Source organism: Panthera leo, chromosome D3 (genome assembly GCF_018350215.1).
Source record: "Panthera leo isolate Ple1 chromosome D3, P.leo_Ple1_pat1.1, whole genome shotgun sequence".
NCBI classification, from domain to species: domain Eukaryota; kingdom Metazoa; phylum Chordata; class Mammalia; order Carnivora; family Felidae; genus Panthera; species Panthera leo.
Genome location: NC_056690.1, coordinates 2,974,814 through 2,989,065, shown reverse-complemented (window position 1 = coordinate 2,989,065; position 14,252 = coordinate 2,974,814). Strand labels below are relative to the sequence as shown.

The 14,252-nt window shown below is 51.9% G+C and overlaps 1 protein-coding gene across 4 annotated transcripts in view; it reads left to right on the top strand.

Moving 5' to 3' along the window:
* GLT1D1 (glycosyltransferase 1 domain containing 1) overlaps positions 1-14,252 on the top strand; it is a 90,941-nt gene that overhangs the window by 10,951 nt on the left and 65,738 nt on the right. For 3 of the 4 annotated variants that reach the window (XM_042910629.1, XM_042910627.1, XM_042910630.1), the window contains one exon: positions 11,863-12,011. In XM_042910629.1, coding sequence (XP_042766563.1) covers positions 11,863-12,011 — 149 coding nt within the window. Of the gene's footprint in view, positions 1-380; positions 599-11,862; positions 12,012-14,252 lie in introns of those variants that run through there. The other variant, XM_042910628.1, reaches the window with a different exon arrangement.

Sequence of the window (14,252 nt, the reverse complement as noted above, 5' to 3'; positions counted from 1 at the left end):
GGAGGGTCCGCTGAAGCCCGGGCTTCGGGAGGGTTTCCAGCCCAGGGCGCGGCACATTTGCGGGCCTGCCCTCCTCCTTGGGGTGGGCGCCCGGGGGGGGGGGGGGGCGGGGACGTCATTGCTCGGGGCCCTGCCGCCCACGGGGCCTCCCGGCGCCCCCCCACCCCGCCCCCGCGCTGTCTGGGCGCATCTTCCTCTTACAGGGTGCTTACCTTCTCCACACTCACTTCTGCAATTATCTTGTCCTTTGTTTCCCTGGGGACTTGTTCTCTCCTCCTCACTGGCCTGTGAGCCTCCCCGGGGGGGGGGGGGGGGGGGGGGGGGGGGGTTGGGGACGGGAGCAGATTGCTGCCTGGGCTTAATGGAAACAACTTCTTTTTTTGAACCGGCTTGCTTCATGAAATTTCTTAATTTACTTCCCCTCTGCGGGTCAGCTTCCCCATCATTAAAATGAGCCATCGGGGCAAAGCCCACCCTTTAACGTCCCTTTCCACTGAAACATGTTACGGGTCTTCTAAAGATGGAGAGCAGCAGGATCCTCTCTCATGACGGGTGGAGGGTACATCAGTTTTCTGAGCTTGGCGATTAGGATTTCACGGTGAGGATGGGCATCATTCGGGTTTATCTGCCGTCGGACGGCAGTGACCCTGTTTCACTCATGGGCACCCACAGTGAGGAGGGCAGGGTGGCCTCTGCTCTCGTGGAGCACGTGCCAGCAGGGGAAAGACTCTGCGGGAGTGAAGAGAAGTAAAGGAGGCAGCTCCAGACGGTGATTAGGGCCGTGGGCTCAGGGGAGGCTCTCTGAGATGGTGACATTTAAGCTGAGACCTCTGTGACCGAGTGAGGCAGTCCCTGAGATCTGGGAGGACAGCTGGGGAGGAGGGTAATAGCCCGAGCACGGGTCCCGAGGCCAGCTTGACATGCCTGAGAGACGGAAAGAAGGCCAGGCTCTCTGGGAGACACGAGTCAGGGGGCGAGTGCCGGGAAAGGGTGTCAGAGAGAGAGGCCAGGTCCCACAGGGAGCCAGAGAAAGCATGTCTTTCTTTACCGTTTGGCTCTGGATGTGAACTGTCCATGTGAACCTCAGGCCCCCAGGCGCTCCCAGCCAGGGGGCCGTAAGCAGAAGGAGGCAGGCATGTCCAGCGAGACTGCTGGCCTTCAGCTGGGGCGCGGGGCCCCTGAGTGACTCTGCTCTCTTCCCAGCTGTGCTTCATGAAGCATGACAACAATTGTTCTTTGTGCTTCGGTCTGTTCAGGGCCAGCTTTGTCTGCCCTTCGCCCTGGAGGGATTGCAGAAAAAGAAAAATCAGAGGTTGCCAAAGGCATCTGGTGTCGTGTAAAAACGGAGGTTCCTCGAGGAGAATGCCAGGTGTCCTGGAAGGGGAGGGGACGGAGGTCCCTATGAAGACAGAGGTTCTTGTGGAGCCAGAGCCAAAGACCCCTCTGACCCTCAAGTGACCGTGGACAGTGGGGGAGGGAGACCCCCAAATGCGTAAGATTGGGGTTCCCTTCAGTCTAGCAGAGGAGGGTGTCTGAGTTAGATAAGATGGGAGCTTTACAGAGAAAAACGGGGCCCCTTCTGGTGCATCTGTTTGTAGTTGTAAGTTAACCCCCTGTCCGTAAGTAGGGACGCTGAATCGTCATGAGTACATCCATAGGCAGGTAGAGGTGAGGTGTCCCGAGAGCAGGGAGGTGGGTGACCCATCCCAGGCTAGGGGAAACACACAGACCGGTGGAAGACAAAAACTCTGGGGCAGGGCTTCCTGCCTTCACTTGCGGGCTCCCCAGCACGTGCGACGTAGGTCCGGTCACCTGAGCTCTGCTGCTCAGAGTTCTTATCCACAAAGAGGGGATACTGATATGACCTGCCTCATAGGTTCCTTATGAGGTTTAAATGCGAGTTCGAACATTTTCAGCATTTACAACAGGGCCTGGTGCTCAATATGCATTTAATAAATGTGAGCGATTCATGATACCATGGGCCCTAACTGGCCAGGTGGGGAAGGCTGGACGTACAGGGAGGACGGTGTCCTAGGCAAAGGGGCAGCGGGTGGGACCATGGGGGAGAGCACATCCCTTTCGGATCCGAGTTGTGTGGCCTTAGCAATGCCCGATATGCTAGATGAGTGATTCTTAGTGGGATCAGGGGCCAGAAGGATGTGCAGAGGAGGAAGGAGCAGTTTTGTCCCCCGGGGGACACTGGGCATTGTCTGGAGACATTTTTGGTTGTTACACTGGGTGTGAGAGACCACTGACATCCAGTGGGTAGAGGCCAGGGTGCTGCTGAACAGCCTACGATGCCCGGGGTGGTCCCCACAGTGGAGAATGATCCAGCCCCAAATGTCAGTAGTGCTGAGAGAAAACCCACTCTGGCTGAGGTGGGCAGATAAGGCTGGAGAGGTAGGGGGGGCCCCGTCACACCGGACCTACGGTTTTGGGCCACCAACAGAATTAAGCCACCAAAAGCTATCTGACTTCTGTGTTGTAGAAGGTCCTTTGGGCTGCATTCTGGAGGGTGGATGAGGATGGGCAGAGGAGGCTAAGTGTGGGTTTGCCACATTTCAGGAGTAAAATAAACAGGGCTTGGCTGTGGAATGTGGAGCGTGTCAACGACAAAGCTAGAATAATCGAGTGAGAGGTCTGGTGCCCTTTATCCAGGGGAAAACGAGGCACGGAACAGGGCCACCCCGTCTCACAAGCAGGGGAGAACTTCCCGAGGGATCGGGGACAAGAGCGGGTTTCGTGGAGCCTTAGAACCGCAGGGCGGAGACAGGCCTGGCTGGCTGGGAGGTCGGGGCTCCTGGGTCCCGTGAGCCAGCTGAACCCAGTCGGAGGGGCCCGACTGGTGTGTGCTAGGTCTCCTCGAAAGTGATGCATTTCCTGGCTACTGAGGTTCAGGTTTGGGACGTGGGCCAGGCCAACGGGAGGTCTCCATTTTATGGGTCCTGACAGATGAAGAGTTTTCGAAGGTGCAAGCTTGGAAGACGCTGTTTGGGGGGAATAGTTTGTCTGGGGATCAGTCACTAGACAGGGACACTCTTACTGTCTGTGTGGCCCTTCAGGTACCCCTCCGTGTGCTGTGCATGTGAGCTCACCTTGTGTTCTTTAAAGAAAAAAATTTTAACATTTATTTATTTATTGAGAGAGCACGAGCAGGGGAGGGGCAGAGAGAGAGGGAGACACAGAACCCGAAGCAGGCTCCAGGCTCCGTGCTGTCAGCACAGAGCCCGACGCGGGGCTCGAACCCACGGACCATGAGATCGTGACCTGAGCTGAAGTCGGACGCTTAACCGACTGAGCCACCCAGGCACCCCAAAAAATTTCATTTATTTTTAGAGACAGAACAAGTGGGAAAGAGGGGGGCGGGAGAGAGAGAGACAGAGAGAGAGAGAGAGTCTCAAGCAGGCTTCACGCTCAGTGCGGAGCCCATTGGGGCTCGATCCCACGATGCTGGGATCATGAACTGAGCTGAAAACAAGAGTCAGATGCTTAACCAGCACAGCCACGGAGGCGCCCCAGTTCATTCTGTGTTCTAACTCCGGGCCGGCTGTTAATTAGCATTTTAAATACCCTAATCTGGAGTTGTTTCCTAAGCACTGCAAGTGTTAGATTTGTTCATTAGCGTAAAGCATCTCAGAAATAATTACCAGTGTCGAGGGTCTGTGGTTTACTGGAGGGGTTCTGGGGGCCCCTGTGTGAACACGTAGTCAGGGAGTCAGCCCCTGGCCCCACTGTGGTGCAGATTCCACCGCAAGGTTGGCTGGTCTGGCTGTCCGAGCGGTGGGCAGAGGGGACCTGTGGTTTCCCCACCCACCTCTAATCCCCTGAAGCTGTAAACATTTCCCGGAAGAACCTGACAACAATCTTGACAAGCCTCTAAATCAGGCGGATGGGTTCAGATCAGCCCTTAACAAAAAAGGTCACAATTAGGAGGTGCTCTGGTAAGTTAAAAACAGGGTCAGAAACCTAGGGAACAAAGTTCATTTCACTGGTGGTGGAGAAATAAATTGCATGAGTAATGGATGTAAGATATATGTGTGTGTGTATATATATATATTTTCTACACAGTTGTTTTCGTGAAATCATGGGGGATCCATAGTCTCAAAAGTGGGAGGCTGGTCCTCAGAACCCTTGAAATAATCTTCTCCATCAAGGCCGGACAAAGTTATGGCCGAGGGCCAAGCAAGGCAGGGCCTGTCCTATGAGTACAATCTGGAGGGCGTGGCAGCTCCCAGGGGTGGTGCTGGCCGCTGCTTGCCAATGGCGGTGGCTGTCCGAGCAGCTGGACCGCGACCAGCTGCCCGCAAGCCCCAAGGTGTGTACTCTCGGGTCATTTCCAGGAAAGGACTTCTGACCCCTGCTGTGAACCAAGCTCTTGTCGGGGCACTGGGGGCCGTGCCTGGAGCTTTGACTGCAGGGCTCCCACGGGCACAGGGAAGGGCAAGGCTGAGGCTGTTCCAGCCCGAGAAGGACGTTCTGAGGCTCAGCGACGGCCACGGATGATCGTGCTGGCATCCCAACGAGCACGAGAGTCACCCACGGGGCGCTGGACTTTGCACGGAGGCTGTCGCCGGCTTGTCCTCTTTCTCCTTCCCGAACAGGGTGTGCAAGACTGGGCACCGCTGTAGATAACAGAGGCAAACAGAAGCCTGTATGGAGATGCGCTGGCAGGAAGGGAGTGTCCCCAGGGTGGCGTGGACCCAATCCGGACTCCTCCCCGCTGTGGTAGTCCTGGGTTCCACGGCGGCCGCCCAGCGTTTGGGAGGAAGGAAAAGTGAGAACGGAGCGCTCACAGGACCGCAGGCTGCTGCGGAGGCCACCGGGGTGGGGGTCGGGGGGGACGAGGGAGAGCGGGGGTCTGAGAGCGATGGGAAGGGCCTGGGAGAGGACAGGGCTGGTTCCGCGGACCTGTGTGTATGGCAGAGTGGGGCCAGGCACTGCGGGGGGTACACACTGCGAGCACATCCTGTGTGCCGTCCCGCCAGGGGCTGCGAGACCACAGAGACACCCCTGGCCCAGGGCGGAACACACGCGTCCCAGCCAGGCCGCGAGAGGCAGACACCCAGGCTGGGACCCAGGCGGCCCTGGCTTCCGGGGCGGAAAGCGCAGGGGAGCCAAGGGAGAGGCACGCTCCGGTGAGGATGGGGGGGAGCTGCGCCCTGCGCTGCGAAGGGTCCCTGAAATGACGAGCAAGGGGGCTGGGAGCTGGCGCCCGGGGCCACCGCCCTCCCACCCCATCTCACCCTGCAGCCCTGGCCAAGCCTAAGCGGGTGGCTGGAGCCTTGCTGGATACACCGAGTGTGGTACAAAAGGCCAGGGGAGAGGAGAGGCCAAGGTATTGACAAGAAAATCGCTGAAATGATGGGAAAAGGAATCTTTGCCGGGAGTGGGAGGCGGGGCGGCTTGGAGGTGAGGGGCTGTGAGGTCAGAGGTCTTTGTGGTTTTCGTGATTGAGGAGCCTGGGGGAAAGATAAGATTGTGGTCAGAGACTGGATGGCTTCACACAGGGCTTGATGTGGCAGGCAGGTGAACGTGAACGGTAAAGGCTCTATGCTCCTTGTCCGTAGCGGCATCAGAGATTTTCAGCTTTAAGTAACTGAAAGCCAGTGCAAACTGCCTGGAGAAGGCAGGGGACTGAGCGGCTCCTCCTGTCAAGGGTCTGGAGGTGGGGCAGGCTTCAGGCTGGGTTTTGCAGCTCAGACGGTAAGGACAGGAGTCCACTCTTGCCTTGGTCCACTTCCCATTCCTGCTGGATTTTCCTTGCTGGTCCCTCCACTTCCTGCCCAGCAAGAAGGAGAGTCTGAGTCTCCACAAGTCCACCCCCAGGTCCCAGGGCTACATGTCCAGGGCGGGGGCTTGGGCAGCTGGATGTTCCGATGGGCACAAGCCAGCAGGAACACGCCTGGGCCTGGGGTGGGGTGCCCCCTACTCGGGTGGGTGACAGGGACATTCGGGGTTGTAGGAGGGGGAACATGGGATGCCTCTGCTGTGGAGGCCACCAGTATGGGTGTGAAAGGTTCACTAATTTTTATCAAGGAAAGTGGAAAGCAGACCCCCAGGAACTTTTGAACACATTGAAGGAGCAAGAAATACCTTTGGGAACATTAAAAATCAGAAAATTCGGGGGCACCTGGGTGGCCCAGTCGGTTAAGCGGCCAACTTCCACTCAGGTCATGATTTCGCAGTTCGTGAGTTCGAGCCCCACGTCGGGCTCCGTGCTGACAGCTCGGAGCCTGGAGCCTGCTTGGGATGCTGTGTCTCCCTCTCTCACTCTGCCCCTCCCCTGCTCACACTCTGTCTCTCTTTCTCTCTAAAAAAATACAAAATCAGAAAGTTTTCCATAGATACTAAAACACCTTTTTTTCTCCTGGTAAATTGGCAGAACGGGCAGTACTGGGACACCTGCCTACCTGGTCCCTGAAACCGTGCGAATGAGTGCGTCATTTTACATATTCCAGTGGCCACATTAAACAAAGAAAAAGAAATGCATAAAATTAATTGTAATGTATTCTTTTGAACTCAGCATGTGAAAAGATCATGTCAACGTTTCATCACTCCAGAAATTTTTAATGAGCTGTGTACGTATTTTACACTTAGCTCATCTCTATTCAGGTGCTTAACACACCTCTTCAGGCACTTAGCACATCACTTTGGGCATTTAGCACATGTCTATTCAGGCACTTAACACATCTCTGATGGGGTTTTGGAGCCTTTGGGGGGGGGGGTTCAGAGCCAAAGGCCAAGAAAGAACTCTTGACATCTTGGTGCAAAAATATGATTTTATTAAAGCTCAGGGACAGGTCCCGTGGGCAGAAAGAGCTGCCTCTGTAAGTGTGACAGTTTATATACTGTGGAGTGGGGGGGGTGATGAAGTCAAGAGGAAGTTTCTTAAAGGGATTTCCATCTGCTAAAGACCCACAGATCACTGGAGGCCTGGCTGTTGTCAAGCTAAGGCTGTTTTCCCCCTAGCAAAGCATTAGCCTGAAGACAGTAGGGAGTTCCTAGACGTGAGGCTATTGATAAGATGGCCCTTTTCTTGTAATTTACTAAGATATTTGTAAACTGATGGAGACTCTGGTCCTGTGATCTCTGTCAGTTTAACCATTTGTTTTCTGTCCTTTCCTGTGTTCTTGGGCAGCCAGCAGTGCCTGAGGAATGTCACACACATCCCACTTGTGTGGGCGGGGAGGGGGGGTGTGGGGGAGGGGAAGGTGTTGTTAGCTCCTGCTTGGCCCTCAACTTGCCTTAGGCTCCCTCATCATCCTTATTCAGGCACTTAGTGCATCTGTTTGGGCACTTAGCATATCTCTATTCAGGCACTTAGCACTTCTCTATTCAGACACTTAGCGTATCTCCACTCAGGCACTTAGCACATCTCTGTTCGGACACTTAACACATCTCTATTCAGGCACTTAGCATATCTCCATTCAGGCACTTAGCACATCTCTATTCAGGCTAGCTCATCACATCTCGTGGTTTTCCACCCCATTTATTTATTTACTTACTTACTTACCTCACCAGTCCAATCTCAGCAGGCCCTTCCTGACCTGGTCATTTTGCCTGTTTTCTCATGGGACTTTGCACCCTTTTAAAAACGACTGGCTCCACAACAGTAACCTCTTGACTACCAGATTCCCATTAGAATCCCAGTCAAAAAGGAGATAAACTCTACAGTTTACAAAACACACTGACAGCATATTATTCCAAGTAATATCCTGTCCTGCAAATGTATTATCAGCTCACATAATCCACCGAAGTTTCCCTGGGGCAATGTCTCCTCTGGTTTGCCATCCCAGACTAGGGCCTGAGCCCTTATGCAAGGCCTTCGCACATCTCCACGAGCGCCCTCATCCCAAGACCAGCACGATTTCTTTGACACATCACAAATTCTTGAAATGCTGTGCAGAGAGCACCGTTCTGCCCCAAGCCAGCCAACTTTCCCCCGCAAGAAACAGCACATCCCCGTGTCTCCCCGAGCTGCCACTGAGGCGGCCGGCCGGCCAGGTGGTGCTGTGTCCTGTGAGAAGCACTGGGCCTGGCCAGGTGCCCCCACTCCTTATTTGCATAAGTTCAACACACAAATGATCAAGCTTCTCTACCCACTGAGTTAAAGAGGATGGCTTTCAGGCAGGTCGAAGCAGGTAGGATCCCATCGAATCTGGAGTCAGGTGTGTGCGCATAGTTCCGTCTCTTCCTAGAACTGCCGAGTAAATGCTTAAAAACTCTTAATTTGTTGGCGATGCTTTCTTTCTCCAAACAGCCTTCAGTCAAGTTCAGGTTCAAGTTTAGTTGAACCAAATGATCACTTACAGAAGGAATCGGGACAGAGCAATTTAAAGGCATCAAAAGCCAAGCAGAAACAAGGGCAAACTCTTAGTCATAGAGAATTAGGGAGATTATATATATATATATGTAGGAATATTTATAAGATCATGAAGTTGGCGTTAAAATGCCATTTAAAAATATGTTTAATAGATCAAGAACAACCCATTATCTGTACCTCACCACCTCCATTCCATATGTCCTATCTTATCAATTCCACATAAGCCAGAAATGGCTCAGCAATGGGTCCTTCCAAGTGGAATTCAAACTGTTTCTTTTCCACTCATCAACACATTTGTTTTTGGTTTCTTCTTTCTTAGAGCTTTAAGGAAATGGAATGACAGTTATTCGCCCATGCTCAGAAGCACACCGAATTCTTATTTTTGTGTCATACCCATGTTTAGGCTGACGTGAGCTGATTCTGCTTGTAGGTCGCCCTCAGCCCTGCCAGAGGAGTCGAGGTGGGGTGAGGGGAGGAGGGGCGGTGCTACTGGCCGACGATGATTGATCAGCGTTAAGGGCGGAAACGATAAGATCAAGGTACTCATTGCACTTCAACAGCTTAAGCAGACTTACGTGTCAGGCTCTCAGTTTGTCTTTATTTGCTCAGTGACAGCTGCAACATTGTGCATTTAATCACAGCACAAGAAGAGAACACAGAGCCATTATCATTCCCAGAGTAGTGCAGGTGGATGCTTCTCGCCCTACTCCCCGGAGTGGGCGGGAGCAAGGCGCGCGAACCCGCTGTTTGTGCAGAATTCCTTAGTTTGCATGTGGCTCCCACGTTGCAAACAGCTTGGCCATTTGATGACCACTTTGCTTAAAGATTCTACTTCCCTCGTTCTTTTATTCTTTTCCTTGTTCTTTTCCTTACACTATTGCTCCTAAACGCCAGCCAACTAATTCACCCGGTGTTTAGCTGAAGAAATAACAAGCCATTTTATTGTTGCAGTAAAAACAAGCAGAAAAAAGGCTTTGTTGGACTTGAACTTTGTACTACAGCGACTTCTGGGTGATCTAAGATGCTCGAGTGTAATTTTAAGTGTGTTTGGTCGTCACCTACGGGCTGGCTTTGTAATCAAAGCTGACGTGCAACGTGACTCCCTTATCTGCGGCTCAGAAGGATCATGAGAGAGAGAGAAAGAGAGAGAGAGGCTCAGCGTGATGGAGAGACAGATGTGTAATGCGATCAGGGGCTGTTGGATGTCACTGAGAAGAGCTGGCATCAGGAAATGGCCTGTCGTGGCCATGGGGACGCAGAATGCATGCGTCGGGTGCCCTGCGGGTGGAAGGCAGGTCTGGAGCTCAGGTGGGGGGGTGGGGGGTGGGGGTGCGGCTGGCAGGCACTGGCAGGGCATACAGGCTGTTGACGGCGCTGTGTGCTAGGCCAAGGCATTTGGACTTCATCCCGGAGACCCATTCAGCCGTTGTTTCATTCAGGTGGCGAGACAGATGTGGGCCCCCTTCTCGCAGCTGAGCTGGTGACCCCGAGCCCTTTGAGGGTTTCAGTCAAGGGAGACCTGGGTCGGTTCATTCTAAGTACTCATGCACACGTGCCTGCGACAATGGTAAAACATAGTATCTACCCGTGGTAAAAGTATCCAGTGTCTCCTCTGGAGACACAATCCTCCCATTTCTTACTCACCCTACAGATATTCTGGGCACGCACACTACATACATACAAAGTATTCTTCCCCTGGCTCTTTTCATTAACCACGTATCCCATGTATACGGCAGTTGATTCCCAAGTACAGCTGACTCTGGAACAACATGGGGTTTGCACTGCACCGGTCCACTTACATCCAGAGTTGTTTTTGTTTTTGTTTTTTTTCCAAATACAGTACAGGACTGTAACTGTGTTTCCTCTTCTTTATGATTCTCTGAATAACATCTTCTTTTCCCTAGTTTATTGTTAAGAATACGGTATATCCTACGCGTACCATACAAGTTCTGGGTTAATGGACGTGTGTGTGTGTTGTTAGTAAGACTTCCAGCCAGCAACAGGCTGTCAGGGAAGTTTTGGAGGAATCAACGTTATACGTGGATTTTCAACTGCGTGGAGCGGGAGTGACACCCCAAAGTCCCATGTTGCTCAAGGGTTCCACTGTGCTTTGCAGAGGTCTACTGCATGAGGGCAGCGGAGCTTTAATGGCCGGAGAGCTTGTCTTGTACGTGCCATCATGTAACCGGTCCCCTCTGCCGCACACTGAGGTCACTTCCAGGCTTTTCGGTAGGTGAAACACAGCCGAGGAGCCTCTTCATGGATGCACGTGTTTGCACTCACATCCAAGTGTGTTTTTGGAATTAATTCCTGGAAGTGGAGGTGTTTGGTCACCGAGTTTGTGCATTTTAAGTGTGCTAGCTGTTGCTTCGTTGCCCACCAAAGAGGTTGTACCAGTTTACCTGCTCAGAAATGATGCAGAGGGGTGTTTATTTCACAAAGCCTTAGGCAGACTTTTGATCTTTACAGACATTCTTTGTTAAAAAGACGACTAAAGTTGGCCACCATTTCCTGTATCTAAGAACCCCAGTTGAATTTCTGTTTCTATGCACTGTGACTTAGGTCCATGCCTATTTTGGTATCGAGTTGTTACCTGTTTTTTTCTTCTTATTGATCTATGAGAGCTCTTTATTTATGAAGCAGATTTGCTTCTTTCCTTTTGTAAGTGTTATAAGTAGTTTTTTTTCCCCAGTTTTCTGTTTGTCTTTTGATTTTGCTCATGCTGTTGTCATTCGGAAAGTTTTTTTTAATCAGATTTATATTCTAGATTTATGTTACAAGGAACTGAACTAGGATGAGAAGAAAGACACGTGTGAAAGATATTTTTGAGGTAGAATGGAAAGGCCATGAAATGTCTTTTGAAGTCTCTATTAAGAACTGAATTTTAGGGGCTCCTGGGTGGTTCAGTCAGTTGGGCATCTGACTCTTGGTTTGGCTCAGGTCATGATCTCACGGTTCATGAGTTTGAGCCTCACGTCAGACTCTGTGCTGACAGTGCAGAGCCTGCTTGGGATTGTCTCTCTCTCTCTCTCTACCCACCTCCTGCTTGTGCTCTCTCTCTCTCTCTCTCTGTGTCTCAAAATAAATAAATAAATAAACTTTAAAAAAATAGCTGAATTTTAGATGCCTAAAAGCAAACTTTGGGTATCATCCATAATTAAGGGACAGGAGAAAAAAGTGGAATCAAGGACATAAAACACGGAGCTTTCTGGCACAGCAAATGCCACTGAAAAATGCGTGTCCTTTGTCTCAGGGCTGCAGAGACTTCCTGAATTAGCCCTTCAACCCGCTGGCCTTGGTCCTGACCACAGTCCCAGGGACCGGACCCTGGGTGGGTGAATGGTTGTTGTCAGTGGCTATGAGCCTTGTCCTGTATTTTGGGAGGATTGCCCCTTACAGGACAATTCAGAAAATACGTTTCTTAACTTTTTGACTTAAATAACCTTTGGATTCAAGATCTCAGTCGTAGCGGCTGCCTGTGGTATATTTACCTTTTACCTCCTTTTTCTTCCTCCCTCTGTTTGTATTTGTCGATAAAGGGACCACCTGGAGGCTGCAGGCCACGTGTGTATTCTGAAAGATGCCTCCGACTTGGAAAGCTCGTCTGAAATCGCCAAGCTCATCGAGGCCGAGAGCCTGGAGGCAGCAGTGGCCCTTCATCTGTACAGAGGAGGCAGACTCCTGCAAGGTAACCGTCTTTCTCGTCAAAGTTGACACACCAAAAGTCATGAGAACCAGACGCACGCACAACCCCAGACAAAACAGCTGAAACGGTTTATCCTGTTCATCCGGTTCGAAACTGGGGGGGACACAATCGTCTTTCTGCTCTGGCCTTCTTTGTGAGTAACCTTCTAAAATGACATAACCGTGCCAGTTGGGGACCGATGGGTGTTGAAGGTCTTCTGCTGTACTGACAGCTCCTATCCTCAACGCCTTCGACGTACATCTTGTAACTCAAAGTATAACTTTCAGGAGTTAAACATACGCGTCTTTTGCAAACACAGAACAGGCACGCATGAAAAACTGCACCCAACACTGAGATCCCAAAGCCCGCTTAAATACCATTCCATTCGAGGAACTGGGTGTTAAATAGGTGATGTAACACAGAACATCAGAATTAGTTTGCTATTCATGTCCAGTGGGCAGCGAACAAAGCTTTGGGGCTATCTTTTCTACTGGTGCGTTAGGCAGGGCTCTCCAGAGAGACAAGACCCAGGGGACGTGGAGAGACACATTTAAGACGAGATTTATGGCGAGTGGCTTGTGTGAGTGCAGAGGCCCCGAGGTCTCATGGTCTGCCGTCGGCAGGCTGGAAACACCAGAACAGCCCGTGCTGCATTTCAGTCTGAGTCTGGAGGTCTGAGAATCGGAGGGGCGGCTGGCGTGAGTGGCTGGTTGAGCCTGAAAGCCCGAGAACCAGGCACTGGGATGTCCGGGCACAGGGGAAGGAAGAGGGCTGTCTCAGCTCAACAGAGAGAGTGAATTTGCTCTTCCTCCGCCTTCTTGTTCTATCTGGGCTTCCGGCAGATTGGGTAGGACCCGCTTGCATCACACTGGAATGCTGATTCATCCTGCCCAGAAACTCCCTCACAGACACACCCAGAAATAAAGCTTACCAGCTGTCCGGGCACCGACAGGGCACAAACCTTCACCGCTGCACAGAAATGATGTACTTCTCTCTCCTTGGCCCAGAGCCGCGTAGTATTTAGTGTAGCTTCACAGAGTACGAGCTCTTGACTGGTAAATAGTGAAGGTGAACAACAGTACCCTCTCTGAGAAATTAACCGATCATTGCACGCGGGACCTTCCGACGCTGCTTCCCAGGGTCATTGAAAGCACGTGCACACAGTCCCTCTTTTGGGTGTAGCTACAGTTTGGGATATTTCTTTTTTTTTTTTTTTTTAATTTTTTTTTCAACGTTTTTTATTTTTATTTTTGGGACAGAGAGAGACAGAGCATGAACGGGGGAGGGGCAGAGAGAGAGGGAGACACAGAATCGGAAACAGGCTCCAGGCTCCGAGCCATCAGCCCAGAGCCTGACGCGGGGCTCGAACTCACGGACCGTGAGATCGTGACCTGGCTGAAGTCGGACGCTTAACCGACTGCGCCACCCAGGCGCCCCAAGTTCGGGATATTTCTTGTTAACACTCACGAGGCCAGCTTGACGTCAGCGAGAGCACAGAGACCCCCAAGTGAAGGCAGAACAGATCATTTCGTCTTAGCTGCACAACGCGCGCCTTTTTCCACACGTGAATTAACTGACATGGCACCAGTGACACATTTCGGGAGCTTGTGTGTCACTTGAGGGCCCCAGTTATCCACGGGAGTGCAGCTCTAGTCGGAAAAACGCGCCAAGCTTCTGAAAGTTTCGGAAGCGTCATGGCCAACGGTGACGGCCTGCTTCTGAACACAGCGTCCAAGTCACTTCCTGTTCTCGGGCTCTCCCCGCTGCCTCCCGCGCCCACCGCAGGGAGCGGCGTCCTGTCTGGATGCTCGTGTCCTATCTGGGCGCATTCTGCCATGTACTCTTTGTAGGGGCTCCTGGCGGCTCAGTTAAGTGTCCAACTCGATTTTGGCTCAGGTCCTGATCTCACGGTTCGCGAGATCGGGCCCCACGTCGGGCTCTGCCCTGATGGTGCAGAGCCTGCTTGGGATTCTCTCCCTCTCTCTCCCTCTCTCTCCCTCTCAGAATAAATAAATAAACATTAAAAAAAAAACCCCAGTATACTCTATACAATTGAAGCTGCCACACGCACGTGTTAAAACCTCCCTTCAGTGTAGCGCGAACATAACAGGATGATACAGCACAAAAAGCAAACCTTTCTCCCAATTCTTATTCCACCTGTCGAATTTCTTATCCCCCGAGGCAACTACTTATCATTTTCTGGTGTGCTTTCCGGGAACTGTGTTAGAAGTCCTGGACTAGTTC